At 36.1% G+C, this 26,377-nt stretch overlaps 5 protein-coding genes across 21 annotated transcripts in view; 1 reads left to right on the top strand and 4 right to left on the bottom strand.

Annotated features, from left to right (window-relative positions):
- KCNQ (KCNQ potassium channel) overlaps window positions 1-14,007 on the top strand; it is a 62,138-nt gene extending 48,131 nt beyond the window's left edge. For 2 of the 17 annotated variants that reach the window (XM_018104448.3, XM_018104450.3), the window contains 19 exons: window positions 1,872-2,063; window positions 2,808-3,025; window positions 3,091-3,266; window positions 3,355-3,480; window positions 3,539-3,649; window positions 3,813-4,000; window positions 5,144-5,188; window positions 6,954-7,147; window positions 9,397-9,489; window positions 9,852-10,259; window positions 10,986-11,113; window positions 11,180-11,264; window positions 11,349-11,391; window positions 11,659-11,755; window positions 11,824-12,195; window positions 12,256-12,359; window positions 12,710-12,825; window positions 13,080-13,288; window positions 13,363-14,007. In XM_018104448.3, coding sequence (XP_017959937.1) covers window positions 1,872-2,063; window positions 2,808-3,025; window positions 3,091-3,266; window positions 3,355-3,480; window positions 3,539-3,649; window positions 3,813-4,000; window positions 5,144-5,188; window positions 6,954-7,147; window positions 9,397-9,489; window positions 9,852-10,259; window positions 10,986-11,113; window positions 11,180-11,264; window positions 11,349-11,391; window positions 11,659-11,755; window positions 11,824-12,195; window positions 12,256-12,359; window positions 12,710-12,825; window positions 13,080-13,288; window positions 13,363-13,449 — 2,992 coding nt within the window. In that variant the 3' untranslated portion in view covers window positions 13,450-14,007. Of the gene's footprint in view, window positions 1-1,057; window positions 1,777-1,871; window positions 2,064-2,807; window positions 3,026-3,090; window positions 3,267-3,354; window positions 3,481-3,538; window positions 3,650-3,812; window positions 4,001-5,143; window positions 5,189-6,953; window positions 7,148-9,396; window positions 9,490-9,851; window positions 10,260-10,985; window positions 11,114-11,179; window positions 11,265-11,348; window positions 11,392-11,658; window positions 11,756-11,823; window positions 12,196-12,255; window positions 12,360-12,709; window positions 12,826-13,079; window positions 13,289-13,362 lie in introns of those variants that run through there. The other 15 variants (XM_089261987.1, XM_018104446.3, XM_089261986.1 and 12 more) reach the window with 15 other exon arrangements.
- LOC108652720 (uncharacterized) lies at window positions 13,846-19,020 on the bottom strand. Its single transcript, XM_089261985.1, has 11 exons — window positions 18,177-19,020; window positions 17,940-18,098; window positions 17,620-17,881; window positions 17,384-17,536; window positions 17,182-17,325; window positions 16,987-17,122; window positions 16,718-16,879; window positions 16,361-16,654; window positions 16,119-16,299; window positions 15,832-16,064; window positions 13,846-15,053 (listed from the first exon to the last, which is right to left on the bottom strand). The coding sequence occupies exons 1-11, from the start codon at window positions 18,928-18,930 to the stop codon at window positions 14,451-14,453; spliced, it is 3,081 nt and encodes a 1,026-aa protein (XP_089118111.1). The 5' UTR covers window positions 18,931-19,020; the 3' UTR covers window positions 13,846-14,450.
- A 31-nt stretch (window positions 19,021-19,051) lies between these two features.
- Or46a (Odorant receptor 46a) lies at window positions 19,052-20,549 on the bottom strand. Its single transcript, XM_089261990.1, has 2 exons — window positions 19,315-20,549; window positions 19,052-19,258 (listed from the first exon to the last, which is right to left on the bottom strand). The coding sequence occupies exons 1-2, from the start codon at window positions 20,500-20,502 to the stop codon at window positions 19,205-19,207; spliced, it is 1,242 nt and encodes a 413-aa protein (XP_089118116.1). The 5' UTR covers window positions 20,503-20,549; the 3' UTR covers window positions 19,052-19,204.
- On the bottom strand, window positions 20,518-22,608 carry LOC149091002 (odorant receptor 46a-like). Its single transcript, XM_089262085.1, has 5 exons — window positions 22,248-22,608; window positions 21,594-22,184; window positions 20,825-20,913; window positions 20,573-20,754; window positions 20,518-20,528 (listed from the first exon to the last, which is right to left on the bottom strand). The coding sequence occupies exons 1-5, from the start codon at window positions 22,503-22,505 to the stop codon at window positions 20,518-20,520; spliced, it is 1,131 nt and encodes a 376-aa protein (XP_089118211.1). The 5' UTR covers window positions 22,506-22,608.
- Window positions 20,704-26,192, bottom strand: LOC108653735 (salivary endonuclease). The gene is made up of 5 exons (XM_018104475.3): window positions 25,048-26,192; window positions 24,600-24,989; window positions 23,688-24,296; window positions 20,825-20,913; window positions 20,704-20,754 (listed from the first exon to the last, which is right to left on the bottom strand). Exons 1-3 carry the CDS (start codon window positions 25,091-25,093, stop codon window positions 23,689-23,691), a joined length of 1,044 nt encoding a protein of 347 aa, XP_017959964.1. The 5' UTR covers window positions 25,094-26,192; the 3' UTR covers window positions 20,704-20,754; window positions 20,825-20,913; window position 23,688.
- Window positions 26,193-26,377: the final 185 nt, after the last annotated feature.

Genomic DNA, 26,377 nt, shown 5'->3' on the forward strand with positions numbered 1-26,377 from the left:
TTGGATTGTAGTTCAAGAGTCTGTGAAAAATATGAAAAAGTCCAGAAAACGACATGAAAATATAAATAAAAATTAAAAAATAATAAGCCTTAATATTTTTAATTATTATTATAATTTTTTTTTTAATAATTTATTTTTAAATGATTTAGTAAAGTAAAATATTTGGATATTATTACAAAACCGTATATATTCTGTAAATTTTTTAGTTATTATTTGTAAAATATTTTATTTATTTTTTATATTATAAAAAATAAATTTTAAACAAGACTCTTGTGTAAATTTGCTGATAATAAGTAATATCTTTTACAAATTTGTAGATTTCTCTAAGTATTTATTCCCTCTGTATCTCTTGAATTTTTTTTAACAATTTAATAGAGCCTTAGCTAAACAAGCTAAAAGCTTTGCGTGCATGCTAAATGAATTGCCTAAAGCTTTCCGCACAAATACCAATGCACCTATAGACTTTCATGCAAACTATTAGAGAACACAATTTAGACTTATAAGAATAAAAAATAAATACTACATAAAATGTTTTCAGCATTCAAGAATAATGGAATTTTAACAAATTTTAAATAAAGAATTCAATGGCGAATATTTCCATTGATGATGGAAATTTGATTTCGATTGTTTTTTGTTGCAATAAACACAACAACAAAAAATGCTCATAAATATTTTAAAGCTGATGTTGCTATAAAAACAAGAAACAACAACATTTTTGGCAAATAAAATATTTGGCATATGCCAAAGGTATTCAATAAGAAATATGTTTTAATCAATCAAAGTTTATGGCATTTTGAGAGCTGCCTCTGCCATGGGAATTTTTTCACAAATTTTTCCTATTGCCTTTCTGTGTGTGTGTGCCGGCAATGAATACAGCTAGATGCCTGAACTGCCTGTAGGCTGTCGGCCCACATGCAACAGAAGCTAATGCAAACAAGTTCTCCAGAAACTGGGTCAATGCAGCATGCAGTCTCTGCCTCAGGCTCCGAGTCAGCTTTAGAATATATTAGAATTTATTAGCAAATATAGTACGTGTATCAATGGGTCTATAATGCAGCAATAGATCTATTATCATACAGAGTTGTAATTGTAATGGGCCATCAAAATTTGTTCCAGCCATAAATGCGAGCTCACACGCCCACCTTCAATCAATGGCAGCCCACCTATATTTGCATTAACTATCTGCCAAAAAATAAAAATTATATAGAAATGAGGCGTCGACATTTATGGCTAATGACGTATATCAAGCATACGACACGAAATATCGAAAAAAAAAAAACTCTAGAGATCGTGACTATACGAAGGAGCTGCAAACGCCCACAAAACGACAAGCTCCAAAATGAAATAAAATGTGCGAAAAAGTATTGGCAAAAAAAAAAAAAAAAAACACACATAGACGAAGTCGCAGGTGTAACAAAATAAAATAAAATACGATATAAAATCAAATCAAATAAACGATCATAAAAATGCAAGGTGTGTAGAAAAAAAAAATAGCGAAATACAGTTTATGTAGATAATTAATAAAATTTACACATGGAGGTTTTTGGAAAGTCTATAGCCAGGGAAGGTTTTAAACGCTCGTAGCGCTCAGCAAACGATCGAGTTGTGATTTGTACGGCAAACGCGACACACGTCCGTATACCCAATTTCCGAGCTCTATTTGTGTTACGTTTAGTAAAGTGTTAGAGTGTGTGTGCTTTGGGGCGGGGGAAATGCACTTAAAATGGATCCAGAGAACGATGTTTATGCCTTCTATGATATAAGAGGCTTCAAGGGGTGCGATAAGCAATTCAACTCAACTAAATCTCAATTGCCTTACAAAACCACATAGCATCTCTATATGAATTGTGTTTTGATTTTTATTTTTGTAGGAAATGTAGACCGGCGGGACCAAATAAATCGCAAAAATTTCTGCAACCGCGAATGTCACTCCTAGGGAAGCCGCTGAACTACAATCGCGGCACACATCGCCGCGATGCGCGCTACCGGCGGATGCAAAGTCGCCTCTACAATTTTCTGGAGAGACCGCGCGGCCTGCATGCCATATTCTATCATGTGATGGTGTAAGTAGACAAACGAATCATTTACCAAATTGAACCAATAAAAAAACAATGTGTTCCACGCTCATGAGTTCATCGACGATCATTTAGTTGCATATGAAAATGATTTTCATCTTTGAAATCGAAATTAAACTTTTAATTCGATTTTATAATTCATTTAATTTGAATTCGAAATTATTCCATAGTTGCAAATTATAGTTAAAAATTATTATAAAAAAAAATTTTTTTTTTAAATATATATATATATATAAAAGTTAAATACATAATAAATTATTAAAAAAAAAAACACTAAAAATACCAAAATAAAAAAATTTATATAAAAATGTACATAATAAATAAAGTATAATATTAAACCTAAAAAAATTAAAAAATAAAATGTATTTATAAAAATTAAATAAAAAATTAAAAAAAAACACACTAAAAGTAAAAAAAAAAAGAATAAAATAAAAATGGTATAATATGAAACATAAATAAATAATTAAATAAAAATAAATAAATAAATAAAAATAAATAAATAAATAAAAATAAATTAAAAATATTATTAACCTATTTTAGTTTATGAAATCAAATCACATCTAAAAATAATATTTCTAAAAAAAAAATAACTTCTAGTACTTTTTCGTTTTAGACTTCAGCAAAGTCTATATAACTAATATTTCCCAGGTTTCCCTGTTTAGACTTTTACCTATTAAAAATCTATATTTTTAGTTTCTATAATATTTTTTTTTTTTTTTTGTCCCTTTATAGATTTCTGATGGTGTTCACATGTCTCGCATTGAGCGTGTTTTCCACCATCAAGGAATATGAGGAGGATGCTGTATATATATTATTTCGCATGGAGATCATAGTTGTCATCTGGTTTACCATGGAATTTGGAGCGCGGCTTTGGTCGTCAGGCTGCCGATCGCGCTATCAGGGCACGCTGGGACGCCTTAAGTTTATAAAGCAACCATTTTGTATTATAGGTGAGCCATAATGAATGCACACATTGGCATAAATATTCTTAAATGGTATTGCTTGTCTGCTCTAGATATTATCACCATTTTAGCCTCAATTGTAGTATTAGGCATGGGCACCTCTGGCCAGGTGTTTGCGACGAGCGCCTTGCGTGGTCTACGATTCTTTCAGATACTGCGCATGGTGCGCATGGATCGACGCGGCGGCACCTGGAAGCTGCTCGGTTCGGTTGTATACGCACATAGACAGGTGGGCGCTATATTTAACATGCATGTTAAAGGCAGTTTTTATTTTAAATATGGTTCTTCTTTCTGCTCTGCTTTAATGCTTTTTGCAGGAGCTCATCACAACCATGTATATTGGATTTTTAGGTCTTATTTTTGCATCATTCCTAGTTTATATGTGGGAGAAGGACGTCAATGAAAAGTTTAGCAATTTCGCCCAGGCGCTGTGGTGGGGCGTGGTATGTAACCGAAAGCGAGAAACTGCAACTGTATTTGAATTATTCAACTTTGACCTAGATAACGTTGTGCACCGTCGGCTATGGCGATATGGTGCCCATCACCTGGCAGGGCAAATTGATTGCCTCTTGTTGTGCCCTATTGGGCATATCGTTCTTTGCGCTACCTGCGGTAAGTCTATCGTTAATTCATGCTCTGGACACCGAAGGCCGGACTACCTGAATATCGTCTACCAAATAACCGAACTTCATCATCATTATCACCGTCATCATCATCATTCTCTCTTTGCTCACACATCCACGCCATGGCAATCCATTGAATTCACTTATTGCAGGGCATTTTGGGTAGCGGCTTTGCGTTGAAGGTGCAGCAGCAGCAGCGCCAGAAGCACATGATACGGCGTCGCCAGCCGGCGGCGACGCTCATTCAGGCCGTTTGGCGCTGCTATGCGGCCGATGAGCATTCCGTATCCGTGGCCACCTGGAAGATACATCAGGTGGCGCTGCCAAGTCCGCCCGCATCGTAAGTACACACAACCCCTTCCACCCCTTCCAATCCACACAATTCACAGTTAGCGTCTCTGACAATGGGCTGACATAGCAGTGCCCCCTCCCCACCCCACTTAGCATACAACAATTATTCTCGGATTTACAGCAAAGAAATCAATAGACAAGTGTAAACTAGACTAGTACTACCTGATAGCTGCAACACCTGACAATTGCAACAATTGCAATTATGCATTACGAGCTACATGAAATAACTCTTGAGTTCTACAACAGCAGAAACTAGACTTTAGGCTTATATTTGTTTAGGTTTTAGTTAAGTTAATTTAGGTCTTAAATGCAAGTTATAATTATTTATATTTTAATTATACATATACTGAAATATTATTATTATATTTGATAATATATATTTATTATAAGTAATTTAATTATAGTATAAATTAATTTGTTTGATTTATTGAAATTTTTTTGGTATATATTTATATTATATTTTTTTAAAATTGGTTTTTCTACAATTTTTTATCCCATCTAACTTATGAATTTTTTTTATATATATATATATATATTTTTTTATCAATTTATTTACTAGTTATATCCCAAAGATTAAGTCTAGTAAAATATTTTAAATAATTACCAAAACTTTTTAATAATAATTAAAGAAATTCCGTTTTTTATAACTAACTTCTTCAATCAAGAGTTATTTAATGTAATCGTTGTACAAATTCACACTACACTCTATTCCATTCACACAAACACACACACAAACACAACAAGCCCACCGAGTTGTTTTTAAAAAGTGTGACAGAGACGTTGTGCGTACTGCAGTAAATACTTTTAATGAGAATCGCAGCGAGAGGCGCTGCAGAACAAATCATTCTTATAGTCTATACAATTTAGACAACACTCAAGGCCCATAGCATGTGTGTAGTGTGTACGTACTACCAAGAGCATCAACTAAATTTCTATATGATACACTCCAAATAATATCCACATAACCCTACAAGAAGAAAAAAAATCAAATATATAAAACCAAAATGATTCCCACTTCGTCTATCGATTAACAATTTCAGTTTCAGCGTACTTAATTTTTCAACATTTTTTTACCTGTACCTCTATCATTTTCTTTCATAATAATTTTTATATATATATATAAACTTTTCAGTTCTGAAAACTGGGAGCGATTATTAAAAAACATAACCGAATATAGGTAAAAGTGATAAAAAAAAGACTTAAAAAACGACAAAAATACTCACAACAAATTCAAAAAGCAAAATGTTTTCAAATGCAAATGCTATTCATGTTTCGTTTTATATTTTTCATAGGGTATTTTGCTTATCAAGCACCAAGCCATTAAAACATCAAATGCATCAAAATGCTCCAAAAGTACTCATTAAATCAAATACAAAAATCAATTAAGATAATCCCAACACACATCAATCGAGTTGAGTTTTTTTCTTTCTTTGTGTAATTCGCAGCTTCTATATAACGCACCCTATCCGAATAACTCTGTCCACGTATCTCTAACTCTATTCCAAATTCATGCCCTATCGTATCAATGTTTAGATGACAATTTACAAGCGTTAATCAACTAATTATACGAATAACAATAATCTATGCTAAATTCTGTTTTGCAATTTGTTTGATTTATGTTCTCATCGATGATATAAGTAAATTAATCAATCTGATACAAATTGATTCTCATTGTGCTGCTGCTGTGTGATCTCAAAAATTGATAACAATTATAATAATGATTAATTAATTATAAAAAAAAAAAACACATACATATACATAAATGCATACAATGTGTACTATAATTAACATGTGAGTTCAATTCAAGAAATTTCAATGCTTTATTTATTCCCATTTTTTTCCTTATATTATCTCTCTCTTTCTGTCTCGGTGTATCCTTTTCTTTCTCTGGTTTATTTAATATTAAATTCACAAGAAATATGCACACAACTACACACTCTAGAATAATATTATATCTATAAGCCCTATGCACACTAAGAAATCCTCTTTAATGCCACAATGACACCAGCTTAAAGTTTGAACTGAAATGGAGTGCTAATCATGCTAAAATCTTGTGAGCAGCTTTTGTTGTACTGATGTTTTCTTAATATCAAAGAAATTGTAAATTTCAAACTGTTTTGTAGTAAAAGCTTCGACTTGAAAGCTTTTTCTTAAGCAGCTTTTATAAAAACAAAATTAAAAATTGCCTAGCTAAAGCAACTAAGGAAAAAAACTCTTTACAAAAGTAGAGCTTCTTTTTGAATTCCAGCTTTTAATTAATGATAATCTTAAAATATATTTTAAGAAGCTACAGATTTAAGAGACTAACTATATGTTTAGCATTAATTTGAAAATATTTCATTTTACTAATAGAAACAAACAAAAGAATTTGTTTAAAGTCTCCAGAAACTGACAACTTAAACATACAAAAAGTTTTAGCACTGCCTCAAAAGTTGTATATTCAAAGTCTAAGCGTAGAAGCTTATAATCACTATACAAGCTGCAACACTGCACTTTTCATTTATTAGTATAACAGAGCTGTGCAACAACTACAACATTAATCTTTCTAAGTAATAGTTTAACTTTAGAGAAACTACCTATTGCCAAATAGTAGTTAGAGCACCCTTAAGCATTTACTTGAAAATTCAAATCTCAATTTAGCCCATCAGCTTAGCTGCTTTCAGCTAATTTAGATGCTCTACGTAGACTTTCAGCTGCTGTCATTGCGCCGCGCTCGCCACCTGTATTTTGTCACAACTTCAGGCTAGCACCTATAGCACACACACTTACACACACACGCACACACACACACAGAAACCTATTGCAACTATATTCTAGCTCTATGTAATACGCTGAACTTTATACCCCGTCTTATTGAAAATCTTTCTCTCTCTCTCTCTATTCGCTAGTTATGCCGTTTATTATTTACATCAATATTTATACATATATTTCGTTTTACACAGACGGGCCTCATCCAGCTTTAAGCACAATACATCCTTTGTCGCCCGCTTGCCGACAATAAGGCGCCACAAGAGCCAGACCATACAGGCACCCGGTCCGGATGGTTCCAGTCTGTCCAAGCCGCCCGGCTCCTCGCGTGCCTCTACCAGGTACACGCGCACCATACGCGATATCAACGCATCTGTGGAGAATCTCGGTGAGTTGCGGCCACAAACCGTATTTGATTTTCTTTCTCTCTCTTTCTTTCTTTCTTACTTGTTTTTGCCAAATCATTTTATTCGTTTTGCATTCACTGATGATGGCTGAGAGTTCGTGTTTGAAGATTTTGCCGTCAACAGTTGTTATGAAATAATTCCAATACAGTGGAAACCTATTACCATTTCTGTTTGCACACATTCAAAAGACAAATACACACACACACACAGCAACGCACAACCCACAAAGAAAAAAAAAACAACACATAAACAAACAATAACAAGTTCTGATTTTTTATTTGTCTTGGCCCCGAATGCATGTTCTACTCGTACCCCCAATCTGTGCAAAAACCCCCATACTCTATAACAGGATACACCCTCTCTATATAGTATATACACACGCACACTCACCCACACTCACTCACACTCATATCCCATTCAGTACATCTGCCTTTTGCTATTCTGCGCTGCTCATCGCACCAGTAAAAACAATTTACACAAATGATAATCAAATATTTACTATTCACTGCTGGCAATTGCATTTCCATCAGCTTTTCGCTATCACAAGAAAAAAAAATTGTTGCATTTCGATTTAATTAACTGGGAACTGCGGGGGCAACTGGGAATGCGGCAAACATGTTTCTTCCTCTCTTTAATGCTTTTGCCTTAAATTACAAAATCAATAAATATTTAGCGTATTTTCTCTTTTGTGCCAAACTATTTTAACGATATATATATGTATATACATATTTTTTTCCGGCTTAATTAATTTATAGTCTTGAGTCTGATATGCAAACACTTAAATATAAACATTGAATTAATCAATTAATTTAGCATTTTACTGCACCCTAAGGACTTAAAGCACAGAATATACAAAATGAAGAATTTATTTGTGTTTAAATCTTAAACAAAAAAGAAAAATATATTTTTAAAAATTTGAATCAAATAGTATATATAGAAAAGCAGGGAAAAATATTTTTTATTGTCCTTTTTTACGAATCATAAGTAGAAGAAATTCACAACAACTAAACATGAAAATTTGATATAAAAAGAAAAAAAAGCTAAAAATAAATAATACACATAATAAAAAAAATAAATAAATAAATAGCTAAAAAATAATTTAAAAATCTAATAAATAAATAAAACCTAAATTATATCATTCCAAAACATATTTAAAATATTTTTTATATTTATAAAATAAATAATATACATAATAAAAAAAAAATAATTAAAAAATAATTTAAAAATCTAATAAATAAATAAAATCTAAATTATACCATTCCAAAACAGATTTGTTAATGTTTTATATATTCACCTTCATTTTCACTGCATTATATTTTATATAAATAGAATGCCTTATGAGTGCCAACAATTTGAAAGCAATAAATTTTACTTAATGAAAATAGACGACAATGAATCAACTATTAATATAGGAAAATGGCAATTGCTATAGGAAATCAATTGGCATCCCATGGTTTTATTGAAAGATTGAAAGCGGCTGTAGATGAATTAAGCAGAAGAAAGCGAAGCCAATTCCTCTGTGCAGCTGCAACAAGGAAAATTTATTAGTTGCTCAATTAATAATTATTAATTAAGCTATGAATCATTTCGAGTGGCATAAGAAAATAAACTGAGAGATTGATTCATTTTAATGAAGAGGAATTACATAAAAAATAATAATCAAAGACAACCAAAGGCTAACTAAATTATTTCCTTTATATTATCTACAAATTATAGTAAAAAATTTTAGGCATAGCCACTAAATTTTGCTCTCATATAATCCCAATCGCTTGCTACACTCATCTCTAACACACTAAATACGCTGCACATACAACACCATTTCTGAATAACAATTGTAGATATATATTTTCTCTTAGTGTATTTTTGCTGAATGTTTTTTATGCTGCGCACTCGCCAAAAGAACTAAAAAAAAATTATAAATAAAATAATAATTTTAAGAAATATTTTTTTAAGAATGTTAAAAGTTGAAATGTGAAAAAAAAAAAACAAACAAAAATTTCTTTGTAAGTTTTTGGTGTGTGTTGATTTGAAAAACCTTTTTTGTAACCGTAATGTGCGACCCATATAGACTACCGTGTCTCTGCATTGATTGATTAATTGATTGATTGAAACATTAATTTGACTTGATTGGCACAAAAAATAAAATATCCAAAATTATTTAAGAAAAAAAACAAACAGCATAAAACTAAAATCAAAAAAACAACTTTAACATCTGGTTTGACATTTTCAGAGGTAGTACAAAATGGCAAATCCATGAATCCAAGTTTTAGCGAAGATTCAGTTGCTGAAACAACTTGCTTAAAAAATATAAAAAATTCAGACGGTAAGTCTACAAGGTCCTGCCCAGGTTCCAAAATACCAAATACACCTGAGATATACATATATCTAAAAAAAAAAAAAAACAAAACAAAAAAAATTATATATTTTATATATAACCCTATATTGAGTGTTGTGGTTGTGTCAATGTTGTGGTTGCATCTTAAATTGAATTTGAATTTGAATTTGAGTTTAATGTTCTTTTTGATTGGTTTTGTTATTTTGTTTTTATAAAAAAATACAAGAGATTTAAGCAGTGATTAAGGTCTGGAGGGTCCAAGAACAGCTGAAACTAATGCGCTTTCTCACACACACACACACACACACACTAATATACTCAATCACCCACACACTTACACGCTGCAACAGCCACGACCACGACCACGACCGCGACCACGCCCACGCCCAAGCCCGCACAGCTGGAAAATTGCATACGCAGCGCCAGTCTGGGCAATCTAGAGTCCAGTGCGGAGCCATCCAAGGCCGTTGCGGCCAGCTCCAATATGCTAACCATACCCGTTGTCCTTTGCGGCTTTCTGCACGGCGATTTCTTTGGCTCCACCTTCTCGCTGCGCAATCCGCGCATCACGCCCGCCCAGGACCTGGAGGCGGGCCACATGACCGCCGAGCCGTCGAAAACCAGCCTGAACGACACACAGCATGCTAACCAACCGCCCAATGCCAGCCCCAGCACAAGTCGCGGTCGCACGGGCCGTTTCTTTGCGGCGGCATCGCATATTCTGGCGCCGGGCGGCGAGCGGGCATTCAATGTGGCAAGTGCGTGAACAAAAAAACAAAAATTGATGAAAATAAAAAGTAAAACAAGAACAACAACAACAACAACAGCTTGCCTAAGTTTCAGCTAGACTCGTTATGCCCCTCCCGAAGGCAGTGTATATTATGTAAATGGCTAGGATTTGGTTTAGCATGCGCTCTCTCTCTCTTTGTCTCTCTCTATCTCTGTCTCTCTCTAGACACTGTCGTAGTAAATTAGATCAAATGCATTTTGTTAGCCTCTTTGTAGTAGTATACGTATCATACATATATATATGTATATAGGGAGTCTTAGCCATTGCTGGACTCCCACAACACCTTAACAACTCTGTTCGCTCACCTAACGCTACATGGCCACAGACACACACAACGCTTGCTTTACTCCAACGCTTTCTCCTAAACTAAATACCCAAATATACCAAAAATACCAACAAAATACCAGAAAATACCAAAAAATACCAAACAAGCATAAACACTTAAATACCCTATAATAATATTGTGATTTGATATAAATGTAACTAACCTAATATCTGTATACTTATTGTACGTTCTATATTAACTGCTCTATATGCATATCTCTATAAATACATATGTGTGTGTATAACGCTACTTGTATGTGTTAATTGTGTGTTGTTGGATTGACTTGATTGAATGTAAAACAAAAATCAAAAACATAAATATATATGAAAACCAAACCAAATAAATTGCCGCTTAAACATGCGCGCGAAGCAAGCAACCAAAACCTAACGCACAAGTCAATCTCTCTGATTCATAAATTGCCCCCAGATGAGGATGAGGAGCCGCGCTGCACGCAGCTAACAAATCGGCACAAGATCGCCATACGATTCATACGCAAGGTGAGTATACCCTATAATAATAGGGCATAGATGTTGGATTTTTCACTTTTCGATTTCCTTTGGCAGCTCAAGTATTTTGTGGCGCGGCGCAAGTTTAAGGAGGCCCTGAAACCGTACGACGTCAAGGACGTTATGGAACAGTATGCAGCGGGTTAGCTTAGCTTATAAACTATTTAATTTTCTATATTTATATATATGTATTTATGTATGTAAATCTCTCCTCAACTGTTTGCAGGTCATGTGGATCTATTGGGTCGCGTCAAAATGCTGCATTTGCGGTGCGTATATTTAATATATAAATATAATATATAAATATACAAAAAAATATATATATACTAGCTTATTTTTCACTTTATCTTAGATCACATCCACATAACTGCCCTCAATTATATTATATATATACTATTTATATTAATTTCCCATTAATTTCCCGAATTCTCCTATTTTTCACTTAATCTTAGATCACATCCACATAACTGCCCTCAATTATATTATTTAAGTATACTATTTATATTAATTTCCCATATTCCCATATCCTTCCACAGTCTGGATCAGATCCTGGGCAAACAAGGCTCCAAGGCCAAGGATGTCTATGCTTCAAAAATCAGCTTAGCCTCGCGTGTGGTTAAAGTCGAGCGACAGGTAAAACAAATAAAACTCTAAAAAAAAACTGAACTCTTGCATTTCTCAACAATCAATTCTCATACCAGGTCGTGGACATTGAGGAGAAACTCGATATACTGATCAAGGCCTATATGGAGGATCGTGATAGATTCTTAGCGCTTCCGTTGCCAGCCAATCCCAAACCCAAAATACATTCCATTAGCCCTAGTCACAGTCACAGCTTGTCACATCACACACACAACCAGAACATGATCGATGTATGGAAGCGAACGGCTACGCTCAGCGTACATCCCGAGCTGGTGACGACGCCGACTGGCAGCTCGGATGCCTCCGCTCTCGATCATCTCGATGGCAATGAGACGGCGCTCACCTCCACACAGACGCTGACAACCGCTACAGATGCAATTGCCACACAAACACCCATGCCTCACACACAGCATACAGCGACCAATACAAAGGTATTTCACAGCTCTCTCCATTCGTTCGATTCGCTAAGATCTATAGACATATAATTCTAGTCTTCCGTGCTTAACTCATATCAGCTACCGCCTGAGCAGCAACAGCACAATGATGTATTTATGACTGATTTAGAGAATAGAACTAAAAAACGCGTTACTTTAAGGTGAGTGGAAGGGAAATGTTCTGGGAAGTTCAATTTTAAATGCTCCTGCAGATGATACAAGGATTAAAACAGAAAAAATATATTATGAAAAAGTAGAAATTTTCTACTATTGGAGCTAATATACTAAGATAATATATCTATATACCAAAATACTCCATAAATTATAAATACATTAAAAAAAAAAATAAATTATATCTAAAATATGATTTAAGAGATTTAAAAAAAAAAAATAAAATAAAATAAAAAATAAATAAAATAAAATCTCTACAAGAGCATTTACAAATAATTTAAAAATCTAAAAAAAAAAAAATATTTCAACAAGATTATTTATTTTTTATTTTATTATTTAGCCTGCATAGATCCACATCGGAGCCATATAGCAAACACGAGCAGCGCATCAATATGCCAGATGAGGGCGCACAATCTTTGGATTCCAGTGCGAAGCCAACGCCGCCAGATAGTTCAAGTAAGCCAGGCCGTGCCTGAACTATGAGCCAAAAATTTGCCATCAAAACAAAACAATGCACCAAAGAATCATTTCCCACATTTCTACGTTTTTTTTTTTTGTCCTCAATAAAGCACCATATCATTTGATAAATTCTAAACAGAAACTTTTATTTTTAGAGACAAAAACTGAAACCAATTTCTAAATATCATCCAAAACTTTCGTAATTTTCCAATAGAAAATATTGTAAATCTATAATATGTATATATCTTTAGTTATACTCATTGATGAGTATGAGGACTTCGAGGAGGAGGATCTGAATTGTGAGGGCGAAATGGAGCATTTTCCATCGTGGGAAATTGATAGCGACATTGGCGCCGATGTCGATGTCGATGCGGATGGTGACTGTGATGAGTCCACTGAGGACACGGCGCTCCTACAGTGCGCCACGCGCACCGCCATTGTTATAACACCCATTAGCCCAGTGAGTAGCGAGATGTGAAATCATATCTACGCATACATATATAAATCTGTAATTAATCATTTCATCTCTTTCAGGTAAGCTCAGCACTTAATCTACAAAGTTTAAATGACCAAACTACAACGCTTAATAAATCAAATTTGCTTCCGCCAGATTCTGGCTAGTTAAAAATGCAATTGAAATTAGTCGATATGATATGATATGATATATATGATATATATAATAAATGCTTATTGTTAAGATCGTCGGCTGCTCCAAAGGCAGCGACGCTGTACCAACTTCTAGAGTATCATAAAAGGAATCAAAAGAAAAGGAGAAAAACAAAAAAACATTCACACAAAAATTTGATTTGATTTTATTTATTCGATCAAGAAGAATAAGAGAAAAGTTGTAATGACCAAAACTGCAAAACGCTTTAATAAATCAAATTTGCTGCCGTAAATGTACATACATAATATAAAATACAATATATATATATATATATATATAAATATAACAAGACTCGCAGATATCCTGTAAAATGACATTTTTAGCCACACATCAGTTTGTTGTTTGTACAATTGTTTTTTTTTTTCCTAACTAATTTTTAGAAATTTGTAGAATTTATTATGAGCTTGAGCTGTGTAGGGTATAGAAAAGCGTCAGCATACCAAAACATTTTCAATAAACTCTAGCTTACTGCGATAAAAGTGTTCAAAATGAGATGAGAGATGCAAGCGAAAGATGTTGAAAGAAAATTAGATATACCTAATATCTAAGGGATGCGATGAAAAACCGAAAGTATGCCTGAGAAATGATGTGAAAGAAGAAGTGAAGAAATCAGGCATGTAAATAATAGTGGAGAGTATGAAATGTGTGCGAATGAATGAGTAAAGAGAAGCGTGATTGTAGAATCGAAAATACAAAGCTAGTTATCTAATATTATAATATTGCATACATGAGCATGTGTATGTGTCCATTTTACTGACATGATTCGACATGATTTGTGTTCAAAATTGAGAAACGACACAACTAAAATCAATTGATAAATCAAAAGTTTAACAACTGCTTTAGCGAATAATAATAACGAAAGAATAAAGAACCGAAAAAAAAAATTAAAAAACAAAGCAAACAATCAAATCATATTGTGTACTTATTCTTTTGCTATTGCTTATGTGGTCTTCTATTATTTTTGCCTCTGCCTCTTATTCGACTTGGGCTCGTGCAACTCCTCAAACAGCTCCGTTTCCTTAGTCTCCATTGAGTTGCCAATAAACTCGATTTGCGTATTCGCATTGATGCGTATGCAGCGTTTCTTCGAAGACGACGGACCATCGCTGTTTACTTTCTTCTGCTCCTCCTCCTGCTCCAGCTCCTGCTCCTGCTCCTCCTCCTCCTGTTCCTCTTGCTGCTGCTCCTGCTCCTGCTCCTGCTGCTGCTCCTGCTCGTGCTCCTGCTCCTCCAGCTCATCCAGTTCGTCACCCTTCATTGTATCATCCTCTAGGAAAATGCTGCCATTGTGCACCTTACGCACATGCAACTTCAGTTGCGTCGTCGAGCTAAACGATTTGCTGCATCCACCATCATAGAAGTCGCGACACGTATAACGTGAGCCATGCACACGCTGCATGTGATTCGATAGGCCCTGGCGACGTCCGAACCGTTTGTTGCACGCCTTGCACTCGAAGGCAAAACGCTTGAAATGCTGGCCCAGCACATGCACCGACAGCGACTTCTTGTTCCGTGTGACGAAGCTGCACTGGTCGCAGCTATACGATTGGTTATGCAGCTGCGGATGGGAATAGGCGTGGCGATTAATAGACTGGTAAGTATTTGAAGGGGGGGGCCTTTAAATTGACGCTCTTATGGGCATGGCTCTGCTCGGGTATGGCTCTTTGCGGTTCCTTTTGGAACTCCATCAAATGTTGACTGCATTCTGGATCTCCTGTCTGCTGCTCCTTTATTATTATTTGTTGTGGACTCTAACTTCTGCTGCTCCATTAAAAGGTAGCTATCCTTGGCCTCTATTCCTGTCTGCTTCATTTAATTTAGTTGATTTTAGCTATTTGGATTTTATTTATGGCTTTCCGTGATTCTGGTTTGATGCCCACTGCTGGATATTTAGACCATTACCAGAACGCCCTAACATAAGCGAAACAATTGACAAGCTCTTTTAGACACTAAACTTTTAAGGAAAGTGAAATATGCTGTTAAAAAAAAGTAGTAAAATAAGCGAGCCGCCCTTTCTCATTCCAAAGACCTACCAAGAATCTTGCCTTAAAGAGGCTGAACAAGGCTTTAACAATATTTAACTTTATAAAATAATTTATAAAAGCTATGATTATAAATTTATCAAAGTTAGCATCTGGTATAAGCTCTTGGCCTTATCAGTTCACCAGTTAACCATCTCAATAGCAGAACCAAGCCATATAAAAAATCCTTGCCGACAAAATAAATACATTCGTCAATCATGTACCACTTGCCCAACAAATTCCCTCTCATTTCATATATATATGCATACTTAATAAATAAATCAAAGTGCATAAAACTCAATTTCATCGACTCACCCGCTGATGCGCCTCCATTTCGCTCTTATGATAGAAGCCCTTCTGGCAGACGCTGCACGAGTAGCGTTTATTATTCGAATGCACCACATTCATGTGGGTGTCGTAATTGCGACGATTTTTAACCACTTTCAGGCACAAACTGCATTCCATGGGCTCATGCCAGTAGGCGTGATGTTTAGTCAGAGCATCGTTATCCTTATAGGAGGCCTTGCACAGAGGACAAACGACATTATCTGGAAATGATCAACAAATTAGTGAGAACTTAAATTGGAATAGCGAACACTTACTATTATTATGACTTCGCGCCACATGCACCGAAAGCGACATTTTGGATCTATATTGCTTATGGCAGAACTGGCAGATCCATTCGTTCTCCTTGACCAGCGGCTCATTTCTCGCAATGGCATCGTGCGAGCGTCGCTTGTGTGTGTACAGCGAGTTCCAGTTAATGTAGGCCTCAGCGCAATCCTGCAGTCACATGCATTCAATAATATATTATATATTATTCTAAAATACACCCAGGTCTCACCTCATAATCGCACATATAGTAGATGCATATCTCTAGCTTGCGATGCAATACATCTGAGCGCTGTTGCTGAAAGTTGCGCAAATGATGGCGATAGAGTTTCATGTCGGAAAAGGCCTTGTCACACGGATGGCATATGAAGAGTCCGTCTTTATGCACGCCCGAATCGCGATGCGCACGCAGATCGCTCTTCTGCTTAAAGTATGCCGAGCAATATTCACAGACGTAGGCATTGCGCAACAGTTCCGCATAGGTCTCCAAGCCAATGCAGGCCGATTCCTCCGCCTCCACATGAGCCTGTCAAGCAAATCAATATACAGGATTAGCTGTTGTAATACATATATTTATAGCTGGGCTTACCTGCAGCTTCACTTTACTATCGCTGAGCAGTCCACAGCCGCTGCACACGTGCACCTGACGCTCGATGATCAAATGCGTCTTCATATGCAGATTGTAGGTCGCCTCTGTGGCAAACTCGCGGCTGCACAGCTCGCAGCTGATGACGCTGCCATGAACGGAGCGCTGGGGGCAGAAAGTATAAATCGAATTAGTTGAATATAAATTTTAAATTTAGCTAGTTAAGGCCTACGTATAACAATATTTTAGTTCTTTTAGCCTATAGCACCCACCAGATGACCGTTGAGACGTCCTCGTGTCTCAAAGTTGGCGCTGCACTCCGAGCAGCTGTAGGTGGTGCTGCTGACATTCGCATGCGATTTGTTGTGCTCCATAAAGACGGCAGCATCACGAAAGTTGCGATCACAACTAAAAGGTAAAACATATATAGAAGCAGGCAATATAAACTAATTGAGACCAAGCCTTACAGATCACAAAAGAGTGTGCCCTCCGGTTCGTGGGCATAATACAAATGGCGGAAGAGCTCATCGATGTTGTTGTCTGCGAAATTGCAAACGAAGCAAGCGCGCGGTCTGTGACGCTCCAAATGAAATTGATTGTGGAAATTAAAGCTGCAAGGCAAGGAAAATTACTTAGCAAAGAGTCAAAATTAAGAAGACCTATACGTACCGCTTCCACGAGGGAAACTCCAGGCCACACATCTCACAGTATAAGCGCATGCCTCGACGCTTTTTAATGACGTGTGCGCAAGAGTGTTTATTATATTGCAATATATTGGAGAAGGTCATATTACACTCGGGACACTTGCCATAAATTGGGATTCTAAAAGAGAGACAGAGAGAGAGAGAGAGAGAGAAACAATCAATAAATGTATTACTTTTTGCATTTTCAAGCTATGGGCTTACTCTGCCACAGGTGCATGCAGCACCACCAGATGCATGGCCAGATATTTGCGTCCTTGCACCTCCGCCGTGCAGCCTTCAATGGGACAACTGTAGCGCTCATCGGCCAGCTCATGACTTTTCTGCATGTGACTGAGCAGAGTTTCATATTTGCTGCATTTCAGCGAACAATGACGGCAGACAGTGGCCCAATCGAATTGCAAGGTCTCAAAGCAGGTCTTGACCACGGTCGATAGATATTCATGCAGATCGCCAATGTTGTCAGCTGGGAAAAGAGAGTCGACTTATTAGATGGTCTCTTTATATGAATTTAAGGTGCTTACATTCTTTAATTAAAACAAAATTAAAGGGCTCCACTTTAAATGATTCATCCTCGCTTTGACTTTCATTTTGCGACTGCGATTGGGACAAGGAACGTGAAGCGGCGCGTTTGACCTTGCGCTCAACTTTGAAATGGCGCACGTCCGCATCGGAGGAGTTATCTGCAAATTAAGAGTATTAACTAATGGGAATGTGGATAGTTAATGAACCCCTGGAAGCCTGTGGGTTCCTCTACTCACCATCTTGCTCCAGCAGAAACTCCAGCTCATCATTGTTGTCCTCTTCCTCCAGCTGTCCCAGCTGCTCTTCCACTGTCTCCTGCTGTCTCTGCTTTTTGCCAGTTTGCTTTTCCAGCTGCCCAACTGTGGGTGCTGCCTCGGTCAATTTATCATCGGCCTGCGGCTCTTCATCATCCAGAATGTCACGTATAAGCGCGCTGATTTGTTCCTGATCTGCCGCGCCAGCCTTGGTTTTGGCACTTCGTGTAACAATCTCCTTGGGCTTATCGGGCAAACGATTGGGCAGAACTGTTAAGATTTTATTAGAGGCTTTTGCTGCAGTTGTAGCCACGGCAATTGGAGAAGTTGCTTCGGGTTTTGGCAAATTCTTGACTGGAGAAGCAACGCTCTTTGTCTTTGGCGACGTCGGCGTCACCTTTTTAGCGGATTTCTCTACCTTTTTAGTAGCACTTGGTGGTAAATCCTCCTGCGGCTTGGCAGTCTTTTTTTCTGCATTGGCGGCATCCTGCTGCCGCTGCAGCTCGTCTATGTCAAAGAAGCGTATTAGCGTGTTTACACATTCTTGGCACAGCAATTGCGATTTATGGGCATCGGGCTTGACAACGATTTGGAAATATTTTGCCAGAAGATCAGCGAGCTCGATTTCGACGCCCACTTCATCAAAAATTTCTTGATATTGCTGCTTTGAACTGTGCACGCTGCAATGCAGGCAGCTAGGTCCATTTTCGTTGTTTGCTTTTGGATTTTCCGACATTTTAACTTTTCACACATAGCAATCCACACGCTAGACTACAGAAACGAGCGTCAGCTGAACGATATGAAAATGCTTAGTGCTGCAAAACGATAGCCCAACTATCGCACCTATCGCAACCAAATTAAGTACATCGGTATATTTTAGTGCATTTATTGTGCTGCTACAAAAACGTGCTAAAAATGAACGTAAAAACTATAATAGCAATGAATATCAAGAGTATCGTCAACTTATCGCTTATCGATAAGTGTTTAAAATTCAAAGATTGGCGGCAAGCTTAACTGTTCACACGCTTGAGCAAAGCGAAATAGCTGTAGGAGCAATTCACAATCTGCAAAGAGAAAATTAACGTTAAAACATTAAATTTATATGTTCGACTAATCGTACGGATGAAAAAGTAGTAGAATTGAAGCACTGAGAGTGATTCAATGTATGCATATGCAGCGGCTCATTAAAGCGCAACATCATTAGCAAAGCCAATTTCCGATTACTCCTGTTCCAAGTGGTCCAATCGGCGCTATATAGTGAATGGGATAGCACTGCACTCCGATAGCTCATCTCATCGGCCGAATAGCAAATAATGAAGATTTGCAGCAACATAACAAACTGATACGATGCCATCATGATCATAAAAGCAGTTTCCTTCGTCCTAATCGAAATGGCATAGAAATTGGAGACGAGCACCAGAACGGAGCAGAGCATCTGCACCGAGCCTGGCACCTTAATGAAGCCATCGACGAGATCCTTAAGCTGAAAAATGTGAGCATAGTGAACGCAACAATTGCGCAGCTCCCGAGCTATTCTCAGATTATCCTCGTCTGTTTCGGCCGTGCCCAAGCTCTCCAAATGGGAGGCCAACATGGCCAGTTGTGTCTCCAGAAAGTAGAGCAACGAAGGAGCGATCGAGTCAAAGGCAATGTTCAGCCAGCAGGTAGGCATCAGCGACATCACCTGATAGAAATAGAGGCCATAGTAGCAGCCGGAGCTGAGCAGATCGCACGGCTCGTACATGGACAGGGGCAGAGCATTGTTGTCGACGAACCACTGCATGACCAGGATCAGGCTGGCGGCCAACAGCGATGTGCACGCATAGAAATTCCGCAACTTGATGGAACGCTCGGCGCCGCGGCGAAATATCAACGCTTCCTTCTTGGAGCCGGGACGAAAGCACGACGAATGCATTGCCTCAATGAGCCGGGCATGATTACGATTCCTAAGCTTGATGCTCAGCAGCTTGGACATGCACGACACCTCGGTGGCAAACATGAAGAATACTTGCAGAATGACATTCAATTGGTCGATGTTGGCCAGCACGCGTATCGCAAAGAAGAGCAGCATGATGGCCACAATGCTGAGGATGAGGCAGAAGCGCAGTTGATGCAAGCAGCGCTGCCAGCGTGTGGCATGCCTCGGCACTTGCCACACGCCCAGAAAATTGAAATACCATACTTGATATTTATAGAAAGTTGACGTGATTTCATGATGTTCCGACATCAGTTGGCAGGCCATAAAAAAGAACTTTGGCCATAATCCCAGCTGCAGAGCCTTTATAAAGGCTCGCCGAGTCAAGGACATTTGAGGTAATGAGCTTTAATGAGCCGCTCATTATACGTATGCCATAATTTACACTGAAAAAATTTCGCACAGCTTACCGAACTAAAGAGCATCAGGTCGAAGGAATGGCTGCTGTTCAATGTTTTGATTCGCAGGGGCAGGTCCAGGCGCTGCATCAGCATCAGCAGCAGCCGCTGGTTCGTGCGATGCGCGCCAACCCAATTGGATTTGTATAGGTCGTGGGGCAGGCCATAACTGCGCTCGGTAATCTCACTAAATCGTATAAGATATATGCATATTATAAATTTATATATGTGGGTGGTATGACAGCGGATTAACTCACCCCGCAAAGTAGCAGATTATAAAGATCTGTGTGAGCATGCAGTTCTGATAGATCAACATCTTGAGCAGCAACAGCGTCTCGTCAGTTAACTTTTTATGTAAATATATATAAAGAAAAGCAAAAAATAAATTGAATATTAAAATGAAAATCTATAAAAAATATTTTGAAATTGATATTATTTCTAATTGTTATATCATAATAATATTTTTAATATTATACATATATTCATTATTTATTTAATTTTATATATTTTGCATATGGTCAAACAATTATTGCAAAAGAACAAAAAAAATTCCAGTAAAGAGTTTTCATAATTAATTTATCATGAATTTTAAAATTATTATTATTATTATTATTTTTATTATTATTATTATTATTTTTATTATTATTATTATTATTAGTATTATTATTATTATTATTATATATTTTTAAAATGTTTATTTTAAAGTTTAATATTTTTATTCATAATCAATATATTTATTTTGTATTAATAGTAATTTTTATATTTAGGTTTTACTTATTCTATATGTAATTTTGTATATTAATAAGATAACAAAGACTCGCATATAAAAAAAATTAATATCGAATAAAAAACAACCTACTTTTTTTTTAATAAAAATAATAATATGTTTAAAATAAATTGCTTAACAATTTTTATAAATTTTTAGAACAAAAAAAATTATTTAAATAAAAACACCTATTAGTAAAAGTTTCCTTAGAAAATATTTAATTTTAATATCTTTTGAAGTTTCGCCCTCTCCTCACTCACCTGTGACATGGAATAGAAATTGGCGGTTAGGACCAGCACAGAGCAAAATATCTGACCCGAAATGGGCTTATAGACAATGGCCTCCATATCGGCTGTTAGCTCAACGATTTTCTTGTGATAGTGAATGCAACGCTTCAGCTGCAGCAGCATTTCAGCATCCGTGGCCATCTCTGACTGGAGGCCCTTTCCAATGGATTGCAGACGCAAGGCAAAGATATCCAATTGGCCTCGGATAAATATGAATATGGAGCAGCACAGCGAATCGAAGGTGATGTTCAGAAAGCAGGCCGAGGACAGAGCGCAACAGTGATAAACATACATAAAGCGGAAGCCAAACGAGCCACGCTCCCCATGAAACGGATCATAGGTGGCCAACGGCAGTTGGGTATTATCGATGGCGTACTGAGTTAGCAGCATGGTTACCAGAGAGCAGAGCGAGACGGTGCTATAGGAATTGCGCGTGGTGCGACTGAGCTGACGGGCGTTGAGAAAGATGCGTTGCTCCTCGAGGCTGAGAGGCTTAAATTCAGCATCATGCATATGGGCGAAGAGTCGATCTAGCTCTAGAATATTGAACTTAAGCGACAATATCTAAAAAATATTCGTTTACAGGGTATTAGAAATTGCTTATGATTATATTTTCGAGCACTTTACCTTCAGGGCGCAGGCAACGCAGGTGGCCAGCAGAAAGAAACCTTTGATCACCTCATTCATGTCGCCAATATTGATCACAATATACATCAGCAACAGCAGATTGAGCACCATTATAAAGAAACCAAATATCAAAATAAAATTTGCCGTATGCAGCCAGCGTTTCCAGGGTAGCTCCTGCGGATACAGCGAAGAATAGTGCATGATACGCTGCTGGATCGAATAGAACGAGCTCACGGAACTATCGAAATTCAACTCCATTTTATGGAGCACTTATTCAACAACTATTGCAGCGCCCGAGATGGGCTGAGCCTTATAAAGGGATTTTGATGAGCAATTAAAAACGCATTAATGCTAGCTAATTGGTGGCAAACATTTAATGCTTAAATGGCGCAACTGTAAGTAACTGTAGTAATAGAAAATAAATATATATATATAAAAAAAAAAAAAAATACAAATATTGATCATATAAAATAAAAACTAAATATGCATTTTTAATACAACAAATAAATAAAAATTGTGTAAATAAATATTTAATAATTTAATATTTATCACACAAATATTTATTAAACTATCATCGCATCGAAATATATTTTTATTTTATTTGTTTTTTTTTTTTCTATTTATAATCTATCTATAAATTGCAAAATAAATTTTAAAATATATAATATGCAAGATTGAAAGCATTTTATATATTTTTAAATTTATTTTGCATTTTATAATTTTATCAAGCCTTTTTAGAAAAGTTAATAAATTTTCTTTAATAATTTTATATTATTTTATGTGCAAGTTCTTACTTGATTTGATTTATTTTTTTTATATTCTATTTTTTATATTCTACTTTTGTTTCATTGTGTTAAATTTTTTATCATTTTAAAATTTCAATCACGTTTCATTTTATCTATTTCAACTAATTTTTATAGCAAATTAGCATATTTATAAATATTTATTAGTTATTTTTAAATAAACTTTTTTTTATAATATGTTCAAGTATATTAAAACTATAATTTTATATTCTTTATGAACTTTGTGAAATTTGAAAAATTACATTTGTTATTACACATTAGGTATCACATTTTTTTAATTATTATTAATTTTAAGCTTGTTAAGAGTCAATGAAAGTCTAGGTAAAAAAATATATTTGTATTATATATTATATTATTTATATTTATATATATTTTATTTTTTTAGACCATTTTCATGTCTACTTTTTTGAGCAGTGTTTGCCCGCTAATCGTTTACTGTTGTCTAATAAGCTCAGGACCGTTAAGTAAATATACTAAATTATTTACAAACGCATTGCCGATGGGCTCTAATAGGGCTTAAGCAATTTTAATTGAAAATTTTAAATGAAGTTTAAAGAAGAATAACTCTTGCAGAAATTTAAGAGGTGGAAAATGATGTCAAGAAATAGTAATAAATACATAAAAAAAATCAATTCACCTCAGTAGGGAAAATTCGTTGGATTGCAGCAATAAATGAATCCCGCATTTGGATTGTCAGGCAGAGTGAAAGGACATGCGACAGATTGACAGGTGGATAGAACTGGTGGACGCTGTCGCTCGAATATGTTGTTGTAGGAGAGGAACGCATAGAGTCCATTGCCCTGGGTGTCTCGCACCACCTTATAGATCCACTTGGGCACCGGCAGCTTGTCGTTGGCCAAGCAGGCGCTGCGCTCGTTGCCATTTTCGTCCTGCAGCCTGAGAATGTCGATGCCGCCAGTCCGAATGCGAAATGGCTGCTGCACGGTCACCTGATCGCGTAGCCAACGCTCAATTTTCTCCCAATTGCCGTCGTTGATGCTCTTGAACTGCGGCACCACATTGATGTAGCGAAAGGTGCTGGCCATCTGATCACAAAAGAGAAAATCAGCCGAGGGCACCAAATGGCCGCGATTGATGACCAATTCTCTGGCGCTGGGCAAATACTGTTGCTTCTTGCCAAACACAAGCTGAAATTCATCGTACATCCGATGCTTCATATAGGCAGCGGCCTCAATGGGCTTCACTATCTGATCCGTATCGAAGTCCACCCAGGGTCGTTTGGCAACTAATAATATGTATTGTATATAGATATGTAGAATAGATCACAGTTAGAGTAGGGGTATTCCACGTACTCTACACTACTCTATCTCTACCATACTACATATTCTATATAAACTGTTCTACTCTACTTATAGAGTCTACCTTAGTCTAAAACAATTTAGCTAATGCCTTACAGTCATAGTTAAAGTAGGGGTATTCCACGTACTCTACACTACTCTACCTCTACCATACTACATATTCTATATAAACTGCTCTACTCTACTTATAGAGTCCACCTTAGTCTAAAACAATTTAGTCTATGCCTTACAGTACTTCTTGAAGTAGACATCGCTCTGGGAGTACAGAGCACGTCCATTGTGCCCATCGTAGCAGGAGCGATACAGCTCCAGTTGTTGTCCCTCCAACTTATAGCCCACTATGTACAAGGTTTGCGGACAGTCAGAGTTGCGTCCATCTTTCATCACAGTCGTCTTCATTGGCGAACTGCAGCTCATTGGCAAGGCCACCGAAAAGCTGCCATTATCCTGGCATTCGGTCTCCAGCACATCCTGCTCATTGCAGAACATATACAGCTTCAGTCCACTGGGCACCGGCTGTGCACGCAAGAGCTGGAGAGCTCCTCTGTCATCACGATAGGTGAATATGCGATTCGTGTTCTCCACCATGTATTGGCTTATTGGGCAATCGGCTTGAACACCTGTTTCAACTAGATATTTCAAGCTACTGTAAATATCATCTATATAGCTATGCCTTACCCATCACAGCAAACAGTAGTATTAGTATTCCTGCCAAGTATTTCATGTCTAAAAATTTTGCCAACACATCTAAAAGAAATTTTAATCGAATTTTTTCAATGCACTAAAAACTACAATTTTGAGTACTTCCCCATGCCAACAGGGTTGCCAGAGTACTATAAAGTTGATATTTGATAATCGATAACATCTCTATTTAAATTATGTACGTTTTTCTACGCTCAGCTTCAATCAGAGAAACTTGGAGAATTTACAATCTCTAGGAAACGAGCGATATGGTATTTTAAATAATGAAATATATATAAGATATTCATATTCATATTTAGATATACTATATAGTTTAAACTCATCATTCAAAAATCAGAAGTAGTATTACTCTGAGCAAATAGACATTTTTGTAACTCGTATTAGGTCTTATTCCTAGTATACCCTGAATTCATTAACTATAAACCATATACCCTAATAATCTTCTATTCCTAGTTTTCTGAACAACTTTTGATAGCTAAATCACATTTGTACAATTAATCCAACCAAAGAGAAATCATATACATTTCATATTTACAACAACTGAAATGCTTTCATAAACAAAATACAAATTCAATTAGAGCATTAAAAATTTCGGGGTTTTTTGTTTGTTTTTTTTTTTGACAGTCCACTCTTGGATAACATTTTATTGCTTTTTATCACAAACAATGGATAAAACTTGTTAAAACAATAGATGTTGTTTGGTTGTTAGCTGATATCAATTATCCGACATTTGTTGCTCCAATGCTCGATTTTGTGGTACTGTACTTGCAATTAATTAATTAATTATATAGGTGTGTATGTGTAATAATTTGCTGATTTTTTAATAATTTTTTTATATATTTTTTTGTATTTTTTTTATAATTTTTTTTTTTAATATTTTTTTTTGTCATTTTTTATTTCTACTTGAACTTTTTCATATGAAATTTATATATCTTTGCTGTCTGTGATATATATTTTTTATACATTTATGTATATTTATAAAGGTTTAAAGAATAAAATAATAAAGCTTACAACATAAAACATGCAGCAAAAGAAAACAAAATATTTGAAATGAAATCAAATGCAAATTTAAAATGAAATATTATTTAATTTCTTTTTTTTTTTTAATTTTTCTGTTGGATTAAATGGAAACGCAGGCAACTGAATGAAGGGGATAAGAACAGAAACTCTTTAAGAAAATGTGGCTACTTGTTCAAAATTGCTGCGCGAAATCTCATACAAATTGAAACTTATATAGAAATAAGAGCATATAGATTTATTAGAAATCATGTATATGCTCATATTTGTGTGAAAAAGAACTGTAATA

Source organism: Drosophila navojoa, chromosome 5 (genome assembly GCF_054131105.1).
Source record: "Drosophila navojoa isolate 15081-1374.11 chromosome 5, UAZ_NAV_1.0, whole genome shotgun sequence".
In the NCBI taxonomy this organism is placed as follows: Eukaryota; Metazoa; Arthropoda; class Insecta; order Diptera; family Drosophilidae; genus Drosophila; species Drosophila navojoa.